This window comes from Podarcis melisellensis (assembly GCF_964234715.1).
Source record: "Podarcis melisellensis genome assembly, chromosome: 8".
NCBI lineage: Eukaryota > Metazoa > Chordata > Lepidosauria > Squamata > Lacertidae > Podarcis > Podarcis melisellensis.
Window position 1 is genome coordinate 64,217,531 of NC_138540.1, and position 19,175 is coordinate 64,236,705.

General features: G+C 44.8%; 1 protein-coding gene across 2 annotated transcripts in view; it reads left to right on the forward strand.

Annotated features, from left to right (window-relative positions):
• The window catches only part of LDLRAP1 (low density lipoprotein receptor adaptor protein 1), a 61,067-nt gene that overhangs the window by 12,815 nt on the left and 29,077 nt on the right, over positions 1-19,175 (forward strand). The window contains exons 1-3 of one of the 2 annotated variants that reach the window (XM_081921497.1): positions 14,430-14,638; positions 16,208-16,350; positions 18,005-18,117. In XM_081921497.1, coding sequence (XP_081777623.1) covers positions 14,602-14,638; positions 16,208-16,350; positions 18,005-18,117 — 293 coding nt within the window. In that variant the 5' untranslated portion in view covers positions 14,430-14,601. Of the gene's footprint in view, positions 1-14,429; positions 14,639-16,207; positions 16,351-18,004; positions 18,118-19,175 lie in introns of those variants that run through there. The other variant, XM_081921496.1, reaches the window with a different exon arrangement.

A 19,175-nucleotide genomic window follows, 5' to 3' on the forward strand; every position in this document is an offset into this window, starting at 1 on the left:
AGACTTGAGTTTAAGATTGAGGAAAATGAGAAACCGAGCAGAAATGAAATAGGCAGGTTTGCCGATCCCTGGCTGTATAAACTTTCAGGGTCAGGTTCAATCTCACATGCTGAATAATAATTAGAATATTCTGGTCTTCTGCAAGAAGAAAAACGTCACTGAATCATCCAACGTCTGAGAACACAAAATAAGGGCAATAATCTTGGTTCATGTTATAATTTTCTCATAGGCTTGAGAATAAAGGATGGGCACGAGAGGGCTGAAGCTTGGGGCAGAATTTACTGAAAGTGATTTGGGGGGTTTGTTTGTGTATGCGTTTCTTTAAAAATATGCTTTTACAGAGATGGCATGGAAACAAAGCTGAAGCAAGAGCTGTGTTTACATGTGCCCTAGGGTTGGAAACTCTTTATGGCTTATCAAATGGCATTTTAAGGCCTTAAGCTCGCAAAATGGCCTAACTGCTGAGCAAACAATAATTGAACCAAAACAGCTCTGTTGATAGAAACAAAGATGTGTGGGGTAAATTTTAACTGGCCTTGTGTGATACTGCTGTGTAATTGCAAGCTGACCTTTAAAGGAAGGCCTAACAATGTTTATCCATTACAGCCCTTAAATCTTCACTTTCACTGTGGAGAGACTTTGGGGTGGGGGGAGCTTGCAGGGAGACAAGGGTGCAATATAAGTAATCTTCCTCATTTAACATTCCAGGCTGTTCCTTATCTTGCAACCTTTTGTTCTTTCGAGTCCTCCAGGTTTTGTTTAAAAAGTTTCCAGTCTCATTTTAGGTACCTGTGGTTTCCATTCTTCTGTCTCCACACCTCAGTGAGCCTTGAATGAGCTTCGGCAGCACTAGTGAGTTGGACAATGAGCAGTGGTCCTGCTCTGATCAGCAGAGGTGCCCCAACGTGCTGGGGCACGATTCTGAACAAGCCCACTGACAAATGGGCATTGTGCAAGAGCATGGTTCACAGAATTGCTTTTTCTACACAGGAGAACCTCCCAGTGGGATTGTGCCCAGTGTTAGCTAGAGGGAAAGGATCTCAATTTGACTTTCTACCTCGGGATGGTTTTAAGCAAGTACAGTGGTACCTTGGGTTACATACACTTCAGGTTACATACGCTTCAGGTTACAGACTCCGCTAACCCAGAAATATTGCTTCAGGTTAAGAACTTTGCTTCAGGATGAGAACAGAAATTGTGCTCCGGTGGCACGGCGGCAGCAGGAGGCCCCATTAGCTAAAGTGGTGCTTCAGGTTAAGAACAGTTTCAGGTTAAGTACGGACCTCCGGAACGAATTAAGTACTTAACGCGAGGTACCACTGTACATTCATAGAATGAGTTGGAAGGGACTCCCAAGAGTCTCCGTGCAATGCAGAAATCTTTTCCCCAGCTTGGAGCCCGAACCCACAACCTTGAGATTAAGAGTCTCATGCTCTGCTGACTGAGGCCTTCTCTTGATATGCAGTCGATCAGCCTTCCCCAACTGGGGACAACCAGTAGAATGAAGGAGTCGACAGAATGTGTTACACCAGGCCCACATTCCTACCATGCATTTAAAGAACTATGATACCGCTTTAAACAGTCATGGCTTCCCCCAAAGAATTCTGGGAGATGTAGTTTGTTAAGGGTGCTGAGAGTTGCAAGGAGACCCCCCTATTCCTGCCCCAGAGCTACAATTTTCAGTGTGGTTTAACAACCATCCCATTTTAATAATAAACCCCAATTCACAGGGAACTCTGGAAATTGAAGCTCTGGTGCCCTTAGCAAATTGCAGCGCCCAGAATTATTTGGGCAAAGCCGTGGCAGTTCAAAGTGGTGTCATAGAGCTTTAAATGTATGGTGTTAAGGTGGTCTGGGGCTTCAGGTGGGCTTTCTTTTTTAGTGCTTCTCTTTGTGAGATTTTTAAAAAAACACTCTGCCTATAGAATAGTAGTGCTCAGGGAGGCAGCTAAGCTAGAATCCTCCTTGCCTGATATGCTAGAATGCAGTTATATCATTCCCCACATGCACTCTGAAATGGCACAGTCTGCTGTTTCACCTCAGGATTCCCTCACCTTATTTATTCTCTTGCGCAGGTGGACCAGGTAGCACAACAGAGCTTAAATGGGTTGGTAGCCATGGGCCACTCTACGCTTCCCTTGCTGCTGTGCATCTCTAGGCTATTATTACTAAGCAGGCAGGAAGGATATTCTTCAATTCCATGTGGATGGGGGGCAGCTGTGGCAGAGCCGTCTTTCCCATAGGGCTTAGTGGTTCGTTGCCTCTCAGGGGCGCCCCAGTGAGTGGGGGAGCTGCGCAGCTTTGCCGGCGGCCTCCCCTTTCCCTGCACACCTGCCAGCCATATGGCTGGCAGGTGTGAAGGTTGCCTCCCAAGCCTCCGTGGGAGGAGAGGAATCCCCACAGGGGCATGGGGGAGAGTTGCACCCACCCATGGCTGGCAGTGCACAGCTTCGGCTCCCTCCCACTATCAGTGGTAATTTGGGGATGCTGGGCGGATATTTGCACCCCCCCATCTGCTAAAGACGGCCCTGAGCTGTGGCTCCAAAGCAGGAGGTAAGAATGGTCTAGGACTGGGATTCCTAAACTGTGATCTTTGGAACATCAGGCCAAAGCACTCAAGGCGTCTGGGGAGGGCATGGCCTTGGGAGAGTCCCAGGGACCAAGCAGAGAGGTCTGGATGGATCCATTCTTCTCCTGGGCCTGAGGTTCCTCACCTCTGCTTTAAGATGAAGGCTGCCATCTTGGGTGTACATAACGAAGGGGAGGCCAGACTGCTTCAGTTCCATTTGCTCACTAACTGTCTTGAGTCATTCCAGGACATTGTATTTCTCTGGGGCTGCAAAATTCTTCCCACCGCAAAAAACAACCCTGCTCTTGTTTATAAAGATCACTTAAACCAAGACTTAAAGAGGAGATGGAATCAGGAGCCCCTGATCTTGCCAGCGGTCATTGACTCTCTCTGTCTCTCTCTCAACTTCCTTCAGCCTCTTGTTATGCATGCAAACAAATTGCAGGCTGGAGCAATTTGGGTTCTTGCTACATCAGGATAACTGACATAACCCTACATTTTTGAGTTGGGGGAATGGATGTGCGGTTCTCCCCCCCCCCCCCGGCTCTCTTTCTCCCAGTTGAAAGGTTGCCAAAGCATGTGTGTCTCATTAGCGTTTTCCTCTCTTAAGACAGAACTTACTTAACCTACTGCATGAACTTACTAATATTTCTGCCACGCACAAAACAGACGTTTGAGAGGCACATCTTCAAAGAAAAAAAGAGGAAGACGTTCTGGTGAATAGCTGCCTCTTGGAATGCTTAGCAATATCCAGACATGTCTGTGAAGTGTGTCCCACCTGGAGAGTTAGCATGCAGATGGAAGCCAGTTGATCTTTTTTCTGGATGTTGCAGCTTAAGGAAATGTAGTTCCAAAGAGCCTACTTTACCGTATTTTTCTAGACCAGCTTTGGGACTGATGCAAGTTGTAGTACCCGATGTCTGGAGGGCATCAGGCTCAGGAATGCTGTTCTAGACTTCACTCTTCCAGCCCTTTTGTATTAAAACTGCCCCATGACCAAGATTTCAAAGTACTTTCCCTTAATATTCCAAACCTTATTTACCCTCTTCAAAGCATTGACAAGCAGCCAATCAGCAATCAGGTGCCTGCAACCCCACTTTGGCATGTTTACCTGCCCCACCCACACCTGAAGTCAAACTATATACATTGAGAAACAAAGAGATATAGGAGTGATCGTTTGTCTGGGAATGGCACCCTCTGATCAAGCAGTCTCCATAAACACCCATTGTTCCCAGGACTTTCTGCAATCGCTGGGTGATAGATAATGCACTCTGCAGCTACTTTGGAGCACTTGTGTCTGTGCTTGCTTTGTACAGTCACAGTTGAGCCCTGGAGTTGCAAACAGGTGCTGGGGCTGACCCCTGGTGTGCCTGGGCTTAAGTTGAGCCCTATCCCAGCTGTTAGCTCAGAAGTGGTCATTCCTTGTTGTATAGGGAGGGTAGCCCCTGAAATCTACTTTTCTTGAGTGTAAACGCAAACTAAGAATGGTTGCAGAGTGTCTTTTGCTCTTAAGGCACTTGCTGAACAGATGTGGGCCAGTTGTGTGGCTTTTAAACTGTTTATTATTTGTGTATTATAGTGCAGAGGCCAAAACCCATTGGCAGCTCTGCATGTGTAAAGGTCCAAGTTCAATCAACAGCACTTCTGTGTAACAAGAATTGGATACTGCCAGTGGCAGTGTACTTATAGTTGCTGCTATCGTTAGGCAATCCATAGGTGTGGGTGAGAAATTCAGTTTGGGTTGCATCTTAATGCAAAGCTACCTAGTTCTCATTTTCCCTAAGCAAAACAAAGCACAGATTGAAACGAATTTTGCATTTCTCAGAATCTTGCAGTTCTCCAAGCCAAAAATGTGAATCTTTTGGGTAAGTGTGCATAAGTGTTTATGTTTGTGAAAATAATGTGCAAATACATGTTGCAAATACATGTATTAGGCAAACATTGCTTATTAAGAGATTTATAGGGAGAAATATAGAAAGAGAAATGTGGACTAAAATGCTGGTGCATTTTCATTAAGTTAAAAAAATATATATCACAAACTTACCCAGAAATGGGAGAAATTAACATTGACAGATTCTTCCATTCTTAGCCACCAGTGAACCTTATGCTTTATATATAGGTAAAGGGACCCCTGACCATTAGGTCCAGTCGCGGACGACACTGGGGTTGCAGCGCTCATCTTGCTTTACTGGCCGAGGGAGCCGGTGTTTGTCCACAGACAGCTTCCGGGTCATGTGGCCAGCATGACTAAGCCGCTTCAGGAGAACCAGAGCAGCGCACGGAAATGCCGTTTACCTTCCCGCTGGAGCGGTACCTATTTATCTACTTGCACCTTGACGTGCTTTTGAACTGCTAGGTTGGCAGGAGCAGGGACTGAGCAACGGGAGCTCACCCCATTGCGGGGATTCGAACTGCCAACCTTCTGATCAGCAAGCCCAAGACTTTATATATATGCTTTATATATAGGGGTGGCCAAAAGATAAATCATGGGATTTGCTGTGGTGGTCTGGGAGCTTTGTAGTATGGTGGCTATAGCATTAAAATAAAATCTTTTTATGGCAATTATAAAAAAACCCTTGGCCTTGTGATATCAGCCTCAGTGTTTCTCACCTGTGCAATATGAGTACTAATTATTTGTATATAGCCTGACCTTTTGTACAGCTCTGCTGGCCAGTTTTAGAGTTCTATGTTGGCAGTGGTGTAGCGTGGGTTGTCAGCACCCGGGGCAAGGCAAGTAATTTGCGCCCCCTAACCCGTGGATTTGCGCCCCCTAACCCTAACCCCCAGATGTTGTGCCTGGTGCAGCCGGCCCCCCCTGCACCCCCCACGCTACGCCACTGTATGTTGGATTCTCTGATTTATAGTAACCCAGTTATAGATTTTAAGGTCATCCCACACAAATCTTTCAGCTTGGCAGCACCTACACTTTGGAACTCATTGCCTATTGACAACATACAGGCCCCTTTACTGTACTATTCCCAATGCCTTCTTAAAACATATTTCTTTAGGTGACCATATGCAGGCATGAAAAATTATTATTATTAGCTACCCAGAGTGGCCGGGGCAACCCAGTCAGATAGGTGAGGTGCAAATAATAAAATTATTGTTATTAGTCGAAGTTTTAATATCTTTTTGGCTTATTGTCGATTCTGATTATCTTTGGAATGTTTTTAAATACCTGTTTTTAGCTGTCTTCTATTGACAGCTATTGTTATGTATTTTTTGTATACCACTTAGAGGTTTTATTGCAATCCAATGGTATATAAAAATCTTAAATAAATCCCAGTATTTGGCTTATGGGGTGAAGTAGCTAACTAGCTATTCTGAGCCACCATGTAGCCCGCTAGTTCCAGTTGATGAATTTTGGGGCTTCTAGTCTTTTGTTTTGAAAGTAGATCCAGTAAAGCCTGTAATCTGCCCTTCAGATGGTTAGGTCCCTGCCCTGGAAGCTTACAGTCAGCAGGAGATATCAACAAGAGCAAATACAAATGCAGTTGCAGATGTTGTCACCTTAAACAAAGAAATGTAGTAATTGATTGGTGAGGTGAGCCATTGTTTTGACAAAGGGTGGGTTTGTAGATTGGAGAAAGTGTTAAAAACTGCTTTGCCCCCATAACAGCCTGGTGAAGGAGGTTGTTCTTATTGCCGTTTTATAGGGGATCGGGAGAGTGTCAGGGCTTGAGAAATGCTTCAAGCTGAGTCTGTGACATTGGTGGTATTTGAACCTGGCGCCCTCTGGCCCTTGCTGGCTGCCTCCCAGAGATAATGAGGGTATTAGCCACCTATTCCAATGACTCCCTCTGCTTTGGGTGCCCTTGCCTTCCTTGCTGGGTTCACAGTTGAGGGACTTGGAAACGCTAGACACTAATCATCCCTCCGCCCCTCGGAGGTCCAGGTCTTCTGTATTCATGTCCTTGCACCAAAGGGTTGAGTGGAAGAGGAACGAGGCAGAAAGGTTAAGTGGCTTTTGCGAAGCTGGTAGAAACTGTCAAAGCAGGGATCGGAAGGAGGGGCTCCCAGCTCCTGGCTCGTTCCTGTCCAGCCCACACAGCCTCGCATGCTTGCAAAGTGCTTTTCAAGCTGGCGGGGTGGGATGGGGGTGGGTGTGTTGCTGAGCTGTTTGCAGCCTTGTAGAAGGTCACACGCTCAAATGCTCTTTATTCGTACAGCTTGCCACTTAAGACATGCCTGCTGCATCTGGCCAATGGCCCATCCAGCGGCCAGCTAGATCCCTGTGGGGAACCCACAACCTGGGCTTGAGCTTAGTGGCATGTAGCCCACCTGCAGCTCCCAGTAAGTGGTATGTAGCCCACCTGGTGGCATGTAGCCCACCTGCAGCTCCCAGTAAGTGGTATTCGGAGACATTGGCATTGGAGGGAAAGCATAGCCATCATACCTACTAGCCCTTTTTGCTGCTACAGCACACTAAGGCAAGGTTTGGCTTAGCATGTAGCCCATCCTTAACTTGTGGTTGACCTCTCTTTTTGCTAACCACGAGCTGCACTCAAAAACTATCCTTGGCTACAGGTTGTGTTTGGAGAGGCAATGGCTTAAAAAGAACAGAGTTAAGGAAAAGCATTCAGTTGTCAACTGATTTTTAATACTGCATTCCAAGAAGTATGCTGGAACTCACTTATATTTGAAACATTCAGACAGCTAGGTTCACCTTCTCTAAAGGGAGTGCGCTAGTGACCTCTGTGACAGGGTTGTGGAGATAATGGAAATGGTGTTAATCATACCATCTGTGCCCCTTTTCTTGGCCCATTAGAAAAATGACAAAGATCACCATCACTTGATGCGGTGCAAGCAAAGCACTGTCTTCTGCAGTGAGGCAGCAGGGTGCAAACAAAACGATTCATTAGTGTGATGACTTTCAATGCATGTTTAAGCACTAAGGGACAATTCTAGTTGGTAGTAAGTAACTGAACACGAAACAAGAAGGTAGAGATTATATCTAGAATGGGTTACACAATTATATTGAAAATGCTGTTTTAAAAACTTAGAGAATTTTCTGCTGGTTCAAACTTAGCAATACAAGCATTATGTTTTTTGTTGATTTTTTGGTGTGGGTAGCCATACTGTAATAAAATAGATCTTTAATCAATTCCTGCTTGGCCACGAGGCTCAATGGGTGGCCTGCTGGGACCAGCTGTTACTGTTTATCAGACTGACCTGCCTTGCAAGGTTGTTGAGAGAACTGGGCTGTATGGTTGAAATAAATCTCAGTGGAACTGAGCAGTAAGCTGGATTCTATTAATCTGAGTGGTTTGTTACGTTGCCGGGTTAACATCTAAATGTGTCTCCTGCTTGATCCAACAATCGCGTGACCCCTGACCTGCCTCTCTGTGAAGCATTCTATCTGAAAATGTAATTTAGCAAGTGTGAACATTAATTTTGCAGACTGATATTTAAAAAACAACAACAAGTTAATGTGCTTCTCTTTGTCAATACCAGCTGTTCTCTCCACTAAGCTTTAACTGAATGTACTGGTACGTATTGAAGCACTGCCCTTGTGGGTAAAAGCTCTGCCTCCATCTGTAGCAGGTGGGAACCTTTTTCACCTCAAGGGCCACATTCCCTTCTGGGGCCAGATGCCATTGGTGGGCGGGGCCAGAGGCAAAAGTGGGTGGAGCAATAGTTGTCAACATTACCTGTCTACAGTACTCTAGTTCCACTATGACTTATGGCCTTAGTTTATCTGCTCAGTCTGCCCACACAGCTGCATGACCTCACTGTATTGTGTAGTGCAGGCAGAGCTTACTGGTGAAAGTGCACAAAGTCATGTTTATTGCATTATGTAATGCATGTTCACTCTGTTAAAATAACTCCAGGTTCATGCTGTTTTTCTACCCTACCCCATCCCAGACCTGTCCACTTTGGCAGAGAAAGCTATAAAAGGCATAAAAACAAGACTTTGCATACTGCATTTGAACCCCCAAGCAGAAAAATCTCAATTCAGTATCGGCTGCAGAATTTCCCATCTTGAGAATCTTATTTTTAAAAGGCAAGTTTATGGCCCTTATGCCTGCAGAAGATGGTATTTAAAGTGAGTGCGGGAAGAAATTTCTGTGTGGGCTTCTGTTCTTCCGAATAAGTTGCAGGAGCAGAATAAATAATGCACACTAAGCTATATGCAGATGTGCATGGCTTTTGCATAATCCACACAGGCTGCAAAATTCAACTTGGCAGAACTTGGATTTTATATGTTTTCTGGACAGTGTGTGCCCTGCTTCTGAGGACATTTCTCCGTGTCCACATTTGACTCCTGAAGGACTAATTTTGTATTACGGCATAAGCTTTTCTGGACTCGAATCTAAAAGAATTCAAATCCATTAAGTTTAATCCTCCGTTGCAGATACAGATACATATGTAGTAAGCAGTGAGGCCAGAAAGAAATGAAATGTAAGGAGCACAGTGAGTCTTTACAGCAGCAGTTATCAGTGATGCAAGAGTTTGGCAATCCTGAATTGATTAACATCTACAGTGTGAAAGGAAGCCATTGTCTCTATTTACACACAAAAGATGGTAGAACACCTGTAAGCTGTAAGCGTAATCAAGAGGCTGTTGCTAAGAGTATAATGGGAGGAAGTTGTTCCTAAGGGCACACATTAGTTCAAAATGAGACATGGTAAACTAATTGCCCTTTAGTGCCACATTATGTTCACAATCTGGCCATTTTTATACATTATGCAGAAGCAAATCAGAGGTTCCCAGGAGGGCTGTAAGAAGGCATTCTTTTCCATTCCTCCCTGCATTTGTTGCAAGCACCATTGTTTCCCTTCCGCTGCGGTTAAACTTTAACCAAAAACTACATTATTCATCTCATTGTCCGCTGTGGTGAAATGAAAATAAATACGCAAACTGCATTGCCATTATGTTAACTTTACGCCATTCATCTCCACACACAGGAAATGCAATGCGAATGTGGGGAAAACACAATCAGTTATGTATCATTTGGGGACCAAAAGCAGCAGCAACAGTGAATACAAGTCATATCTGCTGGATCGATTTCTGTTCCAGACATGGGACGAATTAGCAAACATCAGCAATTTCTGTAAAACTTTCAATAAATTATAATTTTTTTAAAAGACCGAATAAATGATAATAAAGAGATATTAGGTTGCAATCCTATACACCAGGTATGTGGGGAGCTGGTAGCCCTCCAGATGTTGCGGGACTATGACTCCGTCATCTGCTGGCCATTCTGGCTGATGCTGATAAGATTCCCAATTCCCATCTGGAGGGCTATAGGTTCCCTTCTCCGACTATACACTCTTTCCTCCTAAATCCAGTTGAAGTCACATGACAGCTTCTGAGTAGGCCTGCATATGAGTGCATTGATTAGTGTTGGTGCACATTTACATAGAGGCCAATGGGGAGACAACTACTGACAACCTAAAGCAGATCTGCTTGTTTGAAGCAGCTGGAGAAAATCAGGCAAGCTTTCCTGTTTTGTGTGCAGTGTAAGTCCAACCCCTCGCTGCAGTTTTAGTGTGCCACATTATTGCACGCAGTGCGTTCCACCTGAGTCATCCTGCATATTTCCCCCCTGACTAATTCTGCTTTGCAATTAGGTGGCATAATTATGAGTCATGTAGGATTACCTTGCAGGGTGTGTTGAGCTTTAAGGGGCTGGTTGTTGCTTGCTCACTTTAAAACAGACGCCTTCTTATTGTTCACAGGTGGGAATTGGTCATAGCATATTCTGCTCCTTCAATAAAACACACACCTTGATATGGAATCCGATCATAGAAACTGTTCTTCTTCTTCAAAGCTTGAGAATTTGGACAAATGTATCTTAGTCAAAGCTGCCTCTCTTAAGACCTCCCCTCTGTTCTTATGAAATCACTCTTTTTGCCCGAGTTGTCAAGCATTGTTGTTCACAACTCCTCAGTAGAAACGCACTGATATGTGCTGGAATGGCAAAAGGTCAAGGGTTCTGAGCATTGCTGGGATGCCAAAGTAATTGTTTCTGGTATGGGCTGGAAGTTCCTTGATAAAATTGTAAGAAATGGGCTTGGGCTTGTTTTATTTCTGAAATTTTCTAAAAGCACGGTTTCGTGTAAAGCATGGATCATAGCTGTCAACTTACAGATTTGAAAATAAGGGACCAGCAGCCTCAAAAATAAGGGATCAGCAGCCAAAATAAGGGATTTTCCGGACACAGGTATGTTCAACTTCTGAGCCCCTCCAAGCCAAAGGCAGAAAAACCAGCCAGCAGCCAAACGAAGCCTCAAGCGGTGGTTCCCACAGCGCAGTAACCCAGCAAAGGGGATGCAGCAAGGAAAACCACCGTCACCACTCCGCTGGCAAGTGCTGAGCAAAGGCGAGTCCCCAGGCAACACAGCCGATTTGATTGGCACAAGGCATGCAAGCTCCACCCCCAATCGTTCTCAGGCTCCTTATTGGGTGAGCAACGCAGCCAAGCAACACAGTTAGAGCCTCCCTCCTCCCTGGCTGGCAGGGAAGGAGGGAGAGGAGCTGCTTCCTTTGAAACCCGGGAAATTTAAGGGACATCATCAATAAGGGACAACAGCGGGACACAGCACTGCGATAAGGGACTTTCCCGCCAAATAAGGGACAGTTGACAGCTATGGCGTGGATCCCAGGGCAGTATAATTAAAAATAAAGAAATTGAACAGCAATACAATCAAAGCAGAATTAAATCTTAGGAATAATACACCCAAAACTATACAACCAGCTAAGACAATACAGTAAATACATAAAATGCTGCCAGCCCAGGAACGAAAATAAGCAAGCTGTCCAAAACAGTGGGTTGGCAATTCTTAAACATGGTCAAAGTATTAACATTTAAGTTGCAAGGCTATGTCTTAACTAGAGTTGAGCTGAAAATTTCTGCAGTTTTTTTAAAAAATCCCCTGGCCTTTCTCTATCAATGAATGAGAAAAGAAATAGATATTTTTTTTAATTCAAAGGGGAGAGAAAATATCAGTGAAAATCTCATGTCATGGGCTGCAGGGCTGTCCTGACTTTTGAGGTTTTTGCCAGTGTCCTTTCCTTCTCTTTGCAAATCATCTGACATCTGGAGGGCTACCAGCTCCCCACATACCTGGTGTACAGGATTGCAACCTAACATCTCTTTATTATTATTTATTCGGCCTTTCATCTGCACTCTGCAACCATTTTGGGTTCCTGCACTTCAGTTAAAGCCCAAGAGAAAGGTACCATAACGTAACCCATGATTAACTCCATTGGGTTGGATTACTGCAATGCACTCTATGTGGGACTTCCCTTGCGAGTGAGACCTCTCTGCATATTATACCTGTGCCTGGAGATCTGCTCTGGTTGCCCATTTGCTCAGGTTCAAGGTGTTGGTGTATGAAGCCCTTTACGGCTTGGGACTAGTTCACTTGCAGAACTGGCACTGTTAAACATGCCACATAATGAAATGAATGTTTTAGTGCTGCAACACCTCTCCCTTGGAACTCCCTGCCTATAGATTTCAAGCACACACCTTCCTTATCTTCTTCTCAGCCCCTGCTTAAAACAGTTCTGTTTAGGCAAGCCCAGAAAGACATGTAGAAGTTACATGAGCTTTATCACTTTTGGGCTACTTTTGAATGTTTTTTGATACTTGTTTTTAACTCCCCCACCCAAGAATATTAATGTTTTATTTCATATTTTTGTAAGCCACTTAGAAGCTTTCTTGCAAACAGGCAGTATACAAATTTTGTTAAATGAAATAGGAACTCCTCCCATAGGGCTTTTTCACACAGGAAGTCTGGGCAGCTGGGGAGGCTGAAGGAATGCTAGGGAAATCTTTCTGAAGAAAAGGAAAACACAAACACCATCTTTGACCACCTTATGATGATGATAAGATGAGCTCAAAACCCTACGCTGACCCTAAATTTCTCAGTGCCCTGAGAACAAAATGCTTTTCACAGGGTAAGAAAACGTTTGAGAAATGGGGGGGGGGGCAGATTTTGCTAGTTCTTCTCCTCCTCTTTCCTTGAATCTGGAGCTTCCTTTTCAAAATCAATAGCTGCTTGTGTTTCATTTTAAATCCAGCCTTTTACTTATTGTGGGGGGAGGAGGCGCTACCTGGCGCAGCTGCTGGAAACAGGAGAAACCGCATACAGTTACCTTCTCAGTTTCCACTAGAAGGTTTGCAGGGAGAGTGTGTCCCCGAGGCCTTTCTGAGCAAACAAAAAAACCTCTTCTCCCTTTTGCTTGTTGGCATCAAATGATAGCCTGAACTGGTGCCTAATTTTAGCCTCTTGTCTCCTGCTTGGGTCTCGTTTTGCGATATCCTTCCTGCAGTTTTTTTAGAATGGAGCTTTGCTTACTGCAATTCATTGTGGCTGGGCTACAGCTCAGTGGAGATAAATCTGTATTGTGTAGACTTCCTGTCAGGGGGGTGGTAGGGTTCATGTGTTTGGAGGAATTTCCTGGTACTTTTGAGCAGGGAAGCGAAGGAATTTTGGGGGGAAATTTCATGTGAACATGAGTCTCGCCCATTGTCCCTTACTTTTTGACAGGAATGGAGCTCAGGACAGAATTATTATTTATTACTGTTTTAGACGGCCAACCCGATATCTCTGGTGAAAAATAGCTTACAAACAATCACCAAATTCCTTTAAAATATGGTTTATTTGCAAACATTCATTATTTGGGGCTGTACAGGGTTTCCCTCAGATTTGTATTTTATGTTACTGAATTATTTTCTACTCTCTTTCAATGCTTGGTATCAGTGTTTATTTTATTGATTTGTTTTTTGGCTACTCCACCTCCTCCTTCTTCTTCTACATATTATTTTAGACTGTCTACTGTAACCCACTTAGAGGTCTTTTTGTTCTAGTAAGATTCATGGCTTCCCGCAAAGAATCCTGGGAGCTGCAGTTTGTTCATGTGCTGAAGACTCCTCTTCCCCTCAGAGAGCTGCAAATGTCAGAGTGATATAAAAATCAATCCCTCTTCCCAGGGGAACTCTAGGAATTGTAGCTCAGGGGAAGGGTTGTCTTCTAGCAAGCAGAACTACATTTCCCAGGATTCTTTGGGGGAAGCCATGGCTGTTTAATATTATACTGTTTTGCTTTAAATGTATGGTGCAGAGGGCTCCTCTGCCAACAATCTCTCTCACTCCCCCTCCTGCCCTATGCTTTAGTAGTGCATACCTGTGCACGGTGACAGCAAGCACGTAGACAGGATCAGAAAGAAGAGCTTGTAAAAAATAAATTGCTGGCTGTGCATCCTTCTAGCCCTGGCAACTAGCCAAGAGGGTAGTACTTCTGGCTGGGTGACATCACTAGACACTGCACAGGCCTTGAGGTTGTGAAAAGCTAATGAAGAGGAGAGCCTGCTTAAGCCTGTGCACAGATGGTTTGGATAACGGGCTTGGAAGTGGGCAGGAGATTTGAGGCTGCTCAGTTATTGTGGGAGAGAGTAGAAGCAAGTACACAGATCATGCTGTGCAGCAGGTCGTTCCTGCCCTGTGAAATGTGATAATTCCTCTTGAGCTTTGTATCCTGTGCTTGACTGGGTAGGCTCAGGGTGGGGGGGTGGGTTATAGTTTCTGCTTTCTAGTTGGTACAGGCAACTCCCCATTTACATGGGGGTTACGTTCCGAGGCACCACGCGTTTAAGTGAAATTGCATATATTGGGAACACTGTTGAAAAAGGCTGCAAACACCACAAGCGCTCCCTCCAAACTTCCTTTCTCAAACTCCAACTCTCCACAGGCCTCAAAGGTCAGTGCAAGAGCTCCTGGGATTGCACTTGCAAAGGCTCATGGGATTGCTAGGCACTATTTTCATTCCATTTTTGCTGTTTTGCACTCTTTTGGGTCTGTTTTTGCTCCTTTTGTGCCACTTCCAGGTTTGCGGTGATGCACATGTTCGTGGTCATGCATGCCTTGAATGTGCACAAATGGAAAGTTGCCTGTATGTGGCTCTGAAGACTGTGCTCTAAACCAGCTTCAGAGCAGGGTTGGGAAAACTTCCCCACCCCATCGCCAGCCCCAGGGCGGCTTTTCCTCTTGAGTGACTTTCTGGAGGCTGCATACCAGCAAATGGATGGGCCAAAGCAAAAATATGGTCCGAGGCCTGAGCAGTAAGTAGATAGATACTTGCTGGTGTCTTTAGTGTTGCTACCCCATGTGGTGAACCACTGAACCTTCAGGTGGAAGCCTTCTTATTGGAGAACCTTCCCAGCAGCCTCTGCCCATTGAGTCACAGGATTGTAGAGTTGGAAAGGACCATGAGGGTCATCTAGTCTTATCCCCAGCTGTCCATTGGATTTTCCTGAGCAGGAAGGAGTATAAAGGCCTTCCTTTTCCAGCTGTCTTTGCTGGAGCAACAAAGTCAACTTGAGCTGGGAACTGTAGTTTGCTAAGGGTGCTGAGAGTCGTTAGGAGACTCCCTAGCCACAGTCCCATAATTCTCTGGGAAGAGGGATTGGCTGTTAAACCACTCTGGGAATTGTGTAGTTTTATTCACTGCTGGGCAGTTATCACTGGTTACTAGTCATGATGGCTGTATATGACCTCCAGTAGCAGATGGAGGCCGTTTGCCTCTGAAAAGCAGCTGTTGAGAGATCAGGAGTGGGAGAGTGCCATTTCTCTCATGTCCTACTTATGGGCTTCCTGTAGACATCTGCTTGGCCACTGTGAGAACAGGATGCTGGACTAGATGGGGCCATTGGCATGATCTCACAGGGCTCTTGTTGTTTTATCTTCTGGGACAATTCCTGCCTACCCCTGCCAACTTCAAAGGTGGGAGGAAGACCAGTTGCCTATCACATTTGCCAGAGCACAGTAAAACCCTTGAAGCCTGAATGCAGCTATACTCTCTCACCACGACACTCCTCAAGGCACCCTGCCTTAAGCCCTGTTCTTGATGAGCCATTATGGGCTGTGAAGTGGGAGGCTGGCCGGCTGAGCCGTCCAGTGCAATCCAGCAGGATGTTCCAGTAATTTTGTTGCTCAGCTCTTGTGCGTTGATGGAAGCTTGCTCAGAAAAAAATACCTGCCGATTGTGCCCCATGTTAATTAGTACAAATGAGACAGCTGTTAGTTCGTTTGCGGGGGAGGGGGGGTCAATCTATAATGAAGCATAACACCTTCACATTTCTTGGCCCAGCCATGCATATTATCCTTAGGAATTTGTTCCAGCTAGCATATATTGAGGAAGTCTGTTGCTCTTTCATTCCCATGCTATAACTTTGGCCGGCACTGAGGAGCCTTATGAGTACAGGAGTTAACAGAATGCATCCCCAGCCTTTGCATGAACCATTGATGACTCACAGGGCAGTCTTCAAAAAAGAAGTTACAGTATATGCAACCTCTGGGTTTTTCTTCCATATTTCCAGCGGTGCAAAACCAATTAAGGAGTCATTTTTCCTTCCTCCACAAGCCTTTTAACAGAAGGGGTTGCTAAAGCATCCCTACTTGTTTGTGAAAAATGCAACACAGAACTAGAAGTTTTAATTATTATTTTTTATAAATTTATTTATTTTTTTATTCCACCTGCCCTGAGTGCAACCAGTTGTTATGAAACCCGAAACATCAAGTCAAGTGTCCCAGGTTGAAGGGCGGGGGCAGTTGGGGCATATCCCTTCTATCCAATCGTTTAATGTTTCGTACCAGGTACCCTTAAACAATAAACCTTCTTAATTCCACAGAGCTCCCGGAAAACTGGACCGACACCAGAGAAACCTTATTGGAGGGCATGCTCTTCAACCTGAAGTACCTGGGCATGACACTCGTCGAACAACCCAAAGGTGAAGAGCTTTCCGCTGCTGCTGTCAAAAGAATTGTAGCCACGGTGAGCTGCCCTTTACTTCATATCCTCACACCCCCCCAAATGTCCTCCGTTACGCCTAGGCTAGAAGGGTAGCAGCCATAGTAGTAAATATGCAGCTTCCTGTTGAATCCAGAGCAGTGCTTGAAAGCTGAGTTTTTGGCTCTATCTCCCATTCAAACTTCAGATAGGTTTGAAAGTTTACTGGGAATGTGGATGACTTGTGCTTTTGTTTTTGTAATTCTTTGTAGGATCTCAGATGGGGGCTCTGTTTCTGTGGTCAAGTGAAGGGTGTTAGCAGGTTTGGAAAACCCCCAAAATTCACAAAAGTACAAAACATATTTTAAGGAAATTTTTGAACTAGGGGTGCAGAGGGGGAACCCCAAACAAGTGCCCAGTGGGCATGGAATTCTGGTTAGATGTTGGGAGAGGTGGAAAAATGAGGAGGGAGGGAAATAGGATGGAGCGACTAGATGTCTGAACAGCAGCACTTCACACTGCAACTTTCTGCTACAGATCCTACGTGTTAACACTTCAATTCGGCCTATAGCCATGCACTCTAAACATATGTTCAAGAACGGTAGGGAAACTCGTTCAAGTGACATTAAAAACCATTAAAATTCAGTTCATAAAACAGAAAGCAGTTCATAAAATGCATAAAATGCTTTGGAATTATAGGAAATTAGCCAACATAAAAGTGGCCTGATTTATAGCAAGTTACTAAAAACTTGCTTGAATAAAGGAGGCTTTGCATATCTTGCTAAAAATCTGTAGAGTTATACTTGGGCGGGTTTCTTGTGGCAGTGGATTGGGGTGGTAGCTAGCAAAGATCCTGATGTTTGTCCCCATCAAATGAAGAAAGAGGAAGAATATCTTAAGCAGGGGCTCATCTGATGACCTCAATCCATAGGAGGGCTCCCATGGGATGTGGAGGTGTTTTATGGGGCCAAATAAACCGCTACGTGATATATTTGAATTTTATTGTTTTGTATGCTTCATTCAATTTGTTTTCCTTGAATTAGAATTAGTATGAATCGTGACATCATGAAGCCTCACTTAGCCTCTGCAGTTTTCAAAATTCTCAAGAGTTTCTAGGCCACGGATGAACCTGCGGCTCCCTGGGTATTTTTGTTGGTCTCCAGTTCCCACCAACCCCAGCAAACATGGTCAGTGGTTGGAAAGTTGACGTCCAACACAATCGGGAGGGCCACAGGCCCCTCATGCTCCTGTTCTAGGCCATATGAAAGGCTACCTCTCATGTGTTACCTGCTCCTGCAGCTCAGCTATGTGCTGTGACTTGCATATATTCTCCTGGTGGATAGGAGGAGAAAAGCTCATTGTTTGCAAAACCAAACCCCTTGGTTTGTAAACCAGGGTGTTTTCATATTAGAGAAAGAAATAAGAATATGCTGAAGAAATGAGAACCTGCAGCCAAACGTTTCATTGCAGAGCATCCCTGTTCAGCGCCTTCCTGCACAATACTCTATTCTCTTCCTCTTCTCACAAGGTTTACTGAAGAGGACTAAAATGGTGGAAAAAAATATTTGCAGGTTTGGGGGCTGTTTCCAAGTAACAACATCTGCCTGTTATTCCTGTACATAGTTAATATGTGACTTTTAGATAAGTTGATTTATCTCCACCAGACTCATGAAACATGTTGAATGTTTTCTTTCTCAAGGCAAAAGCAAGTGGCAGAAAGCTTCGGAAAGTAACCCTAAAAGTGTCTCCCAGAGGGATAATCCTCAGTGACAGTGTAACAAACGAGGCAATCGAAAACATCTCAATATATAGGTACGTTCCATTTAAGGCACGTTGGTAAAACTGTGAAACTGGCAGGTGCAAGGAGCATGGCTTTCTCAGTGGTGGCCCCACACCTCCCAGATTCCCTTGCCAGGTTAATGGATACATTCTCTGTGAAGTGTGTTTATCCACCACTTCACACACATCCCTCCAAAAGATACTCTAGACTGTATACTGGGTGGGGCCATTGCTATACAAGTTGAGACCCCCTTTTTGAACTCCCCTGAACTTGCCCCTCTCCCCACTTTCCTTAGGCTTCACCAGTCTCCGCTTGGACTTCTCATTCTATCCACTCCTGTGCTTCTCTCATCTTTCCTCTTTCTGATTCCTCACCAGGCCCATACTTCCCACTCAGTGTTTCTGCTTTATCTCTGCACGCTGAGAGGAGAGGCATGACCTCCAGACTGACCTGATTTATTGCTGGTGGGTCTTCCTGCAAAGACTTACACAGGCACAGCAGCCGCCTGCTCCTCACAGCCTCATTGTTATGTGCAAATGCAGCCATACAGTCCCCATAGCACCTTAAAGACTAACTCATATGCTGTGGAAAAGAGCCACACTTCATGAGATGCGTTACCCCCAGTTGAAAGGTGTGTGTATGTTTATAGGCAGCCCTGTTTAGGGATGTTTTTAATGTTTGATGTTTCACTGTGGTTTTATCATTTTGCCTCTACATAATGATCATAGAATTGTTGGAAGGGATCCTGAGGATCATCTAGTCCTGCCCCCTGCAATACAGGAATATGCAACTGCTACAATACAGGGATTGAACCTGCAACCTTGGCATTATCGGCACTGTGCTTTAACCAGCTGAGCTATCCTTCTAATTTGTTGGAAGCTGCCCAGAGTGGCTGGGGCAACCCAGTCAGATGGGCAGCATATAAATTTATTTATTTATTTAGGCTGCAAAAGTGGGGGGGGGGGTAAATAAGTAAAGAGTGGGTTCAGATAGCATGAAATGCAAAAATTACAATTTGTGATAATTCAATTGAAGCTTAAACGTACGCTGATAAACATTGCAGCCGTTCCCAACAGCACTTATTTGGTGA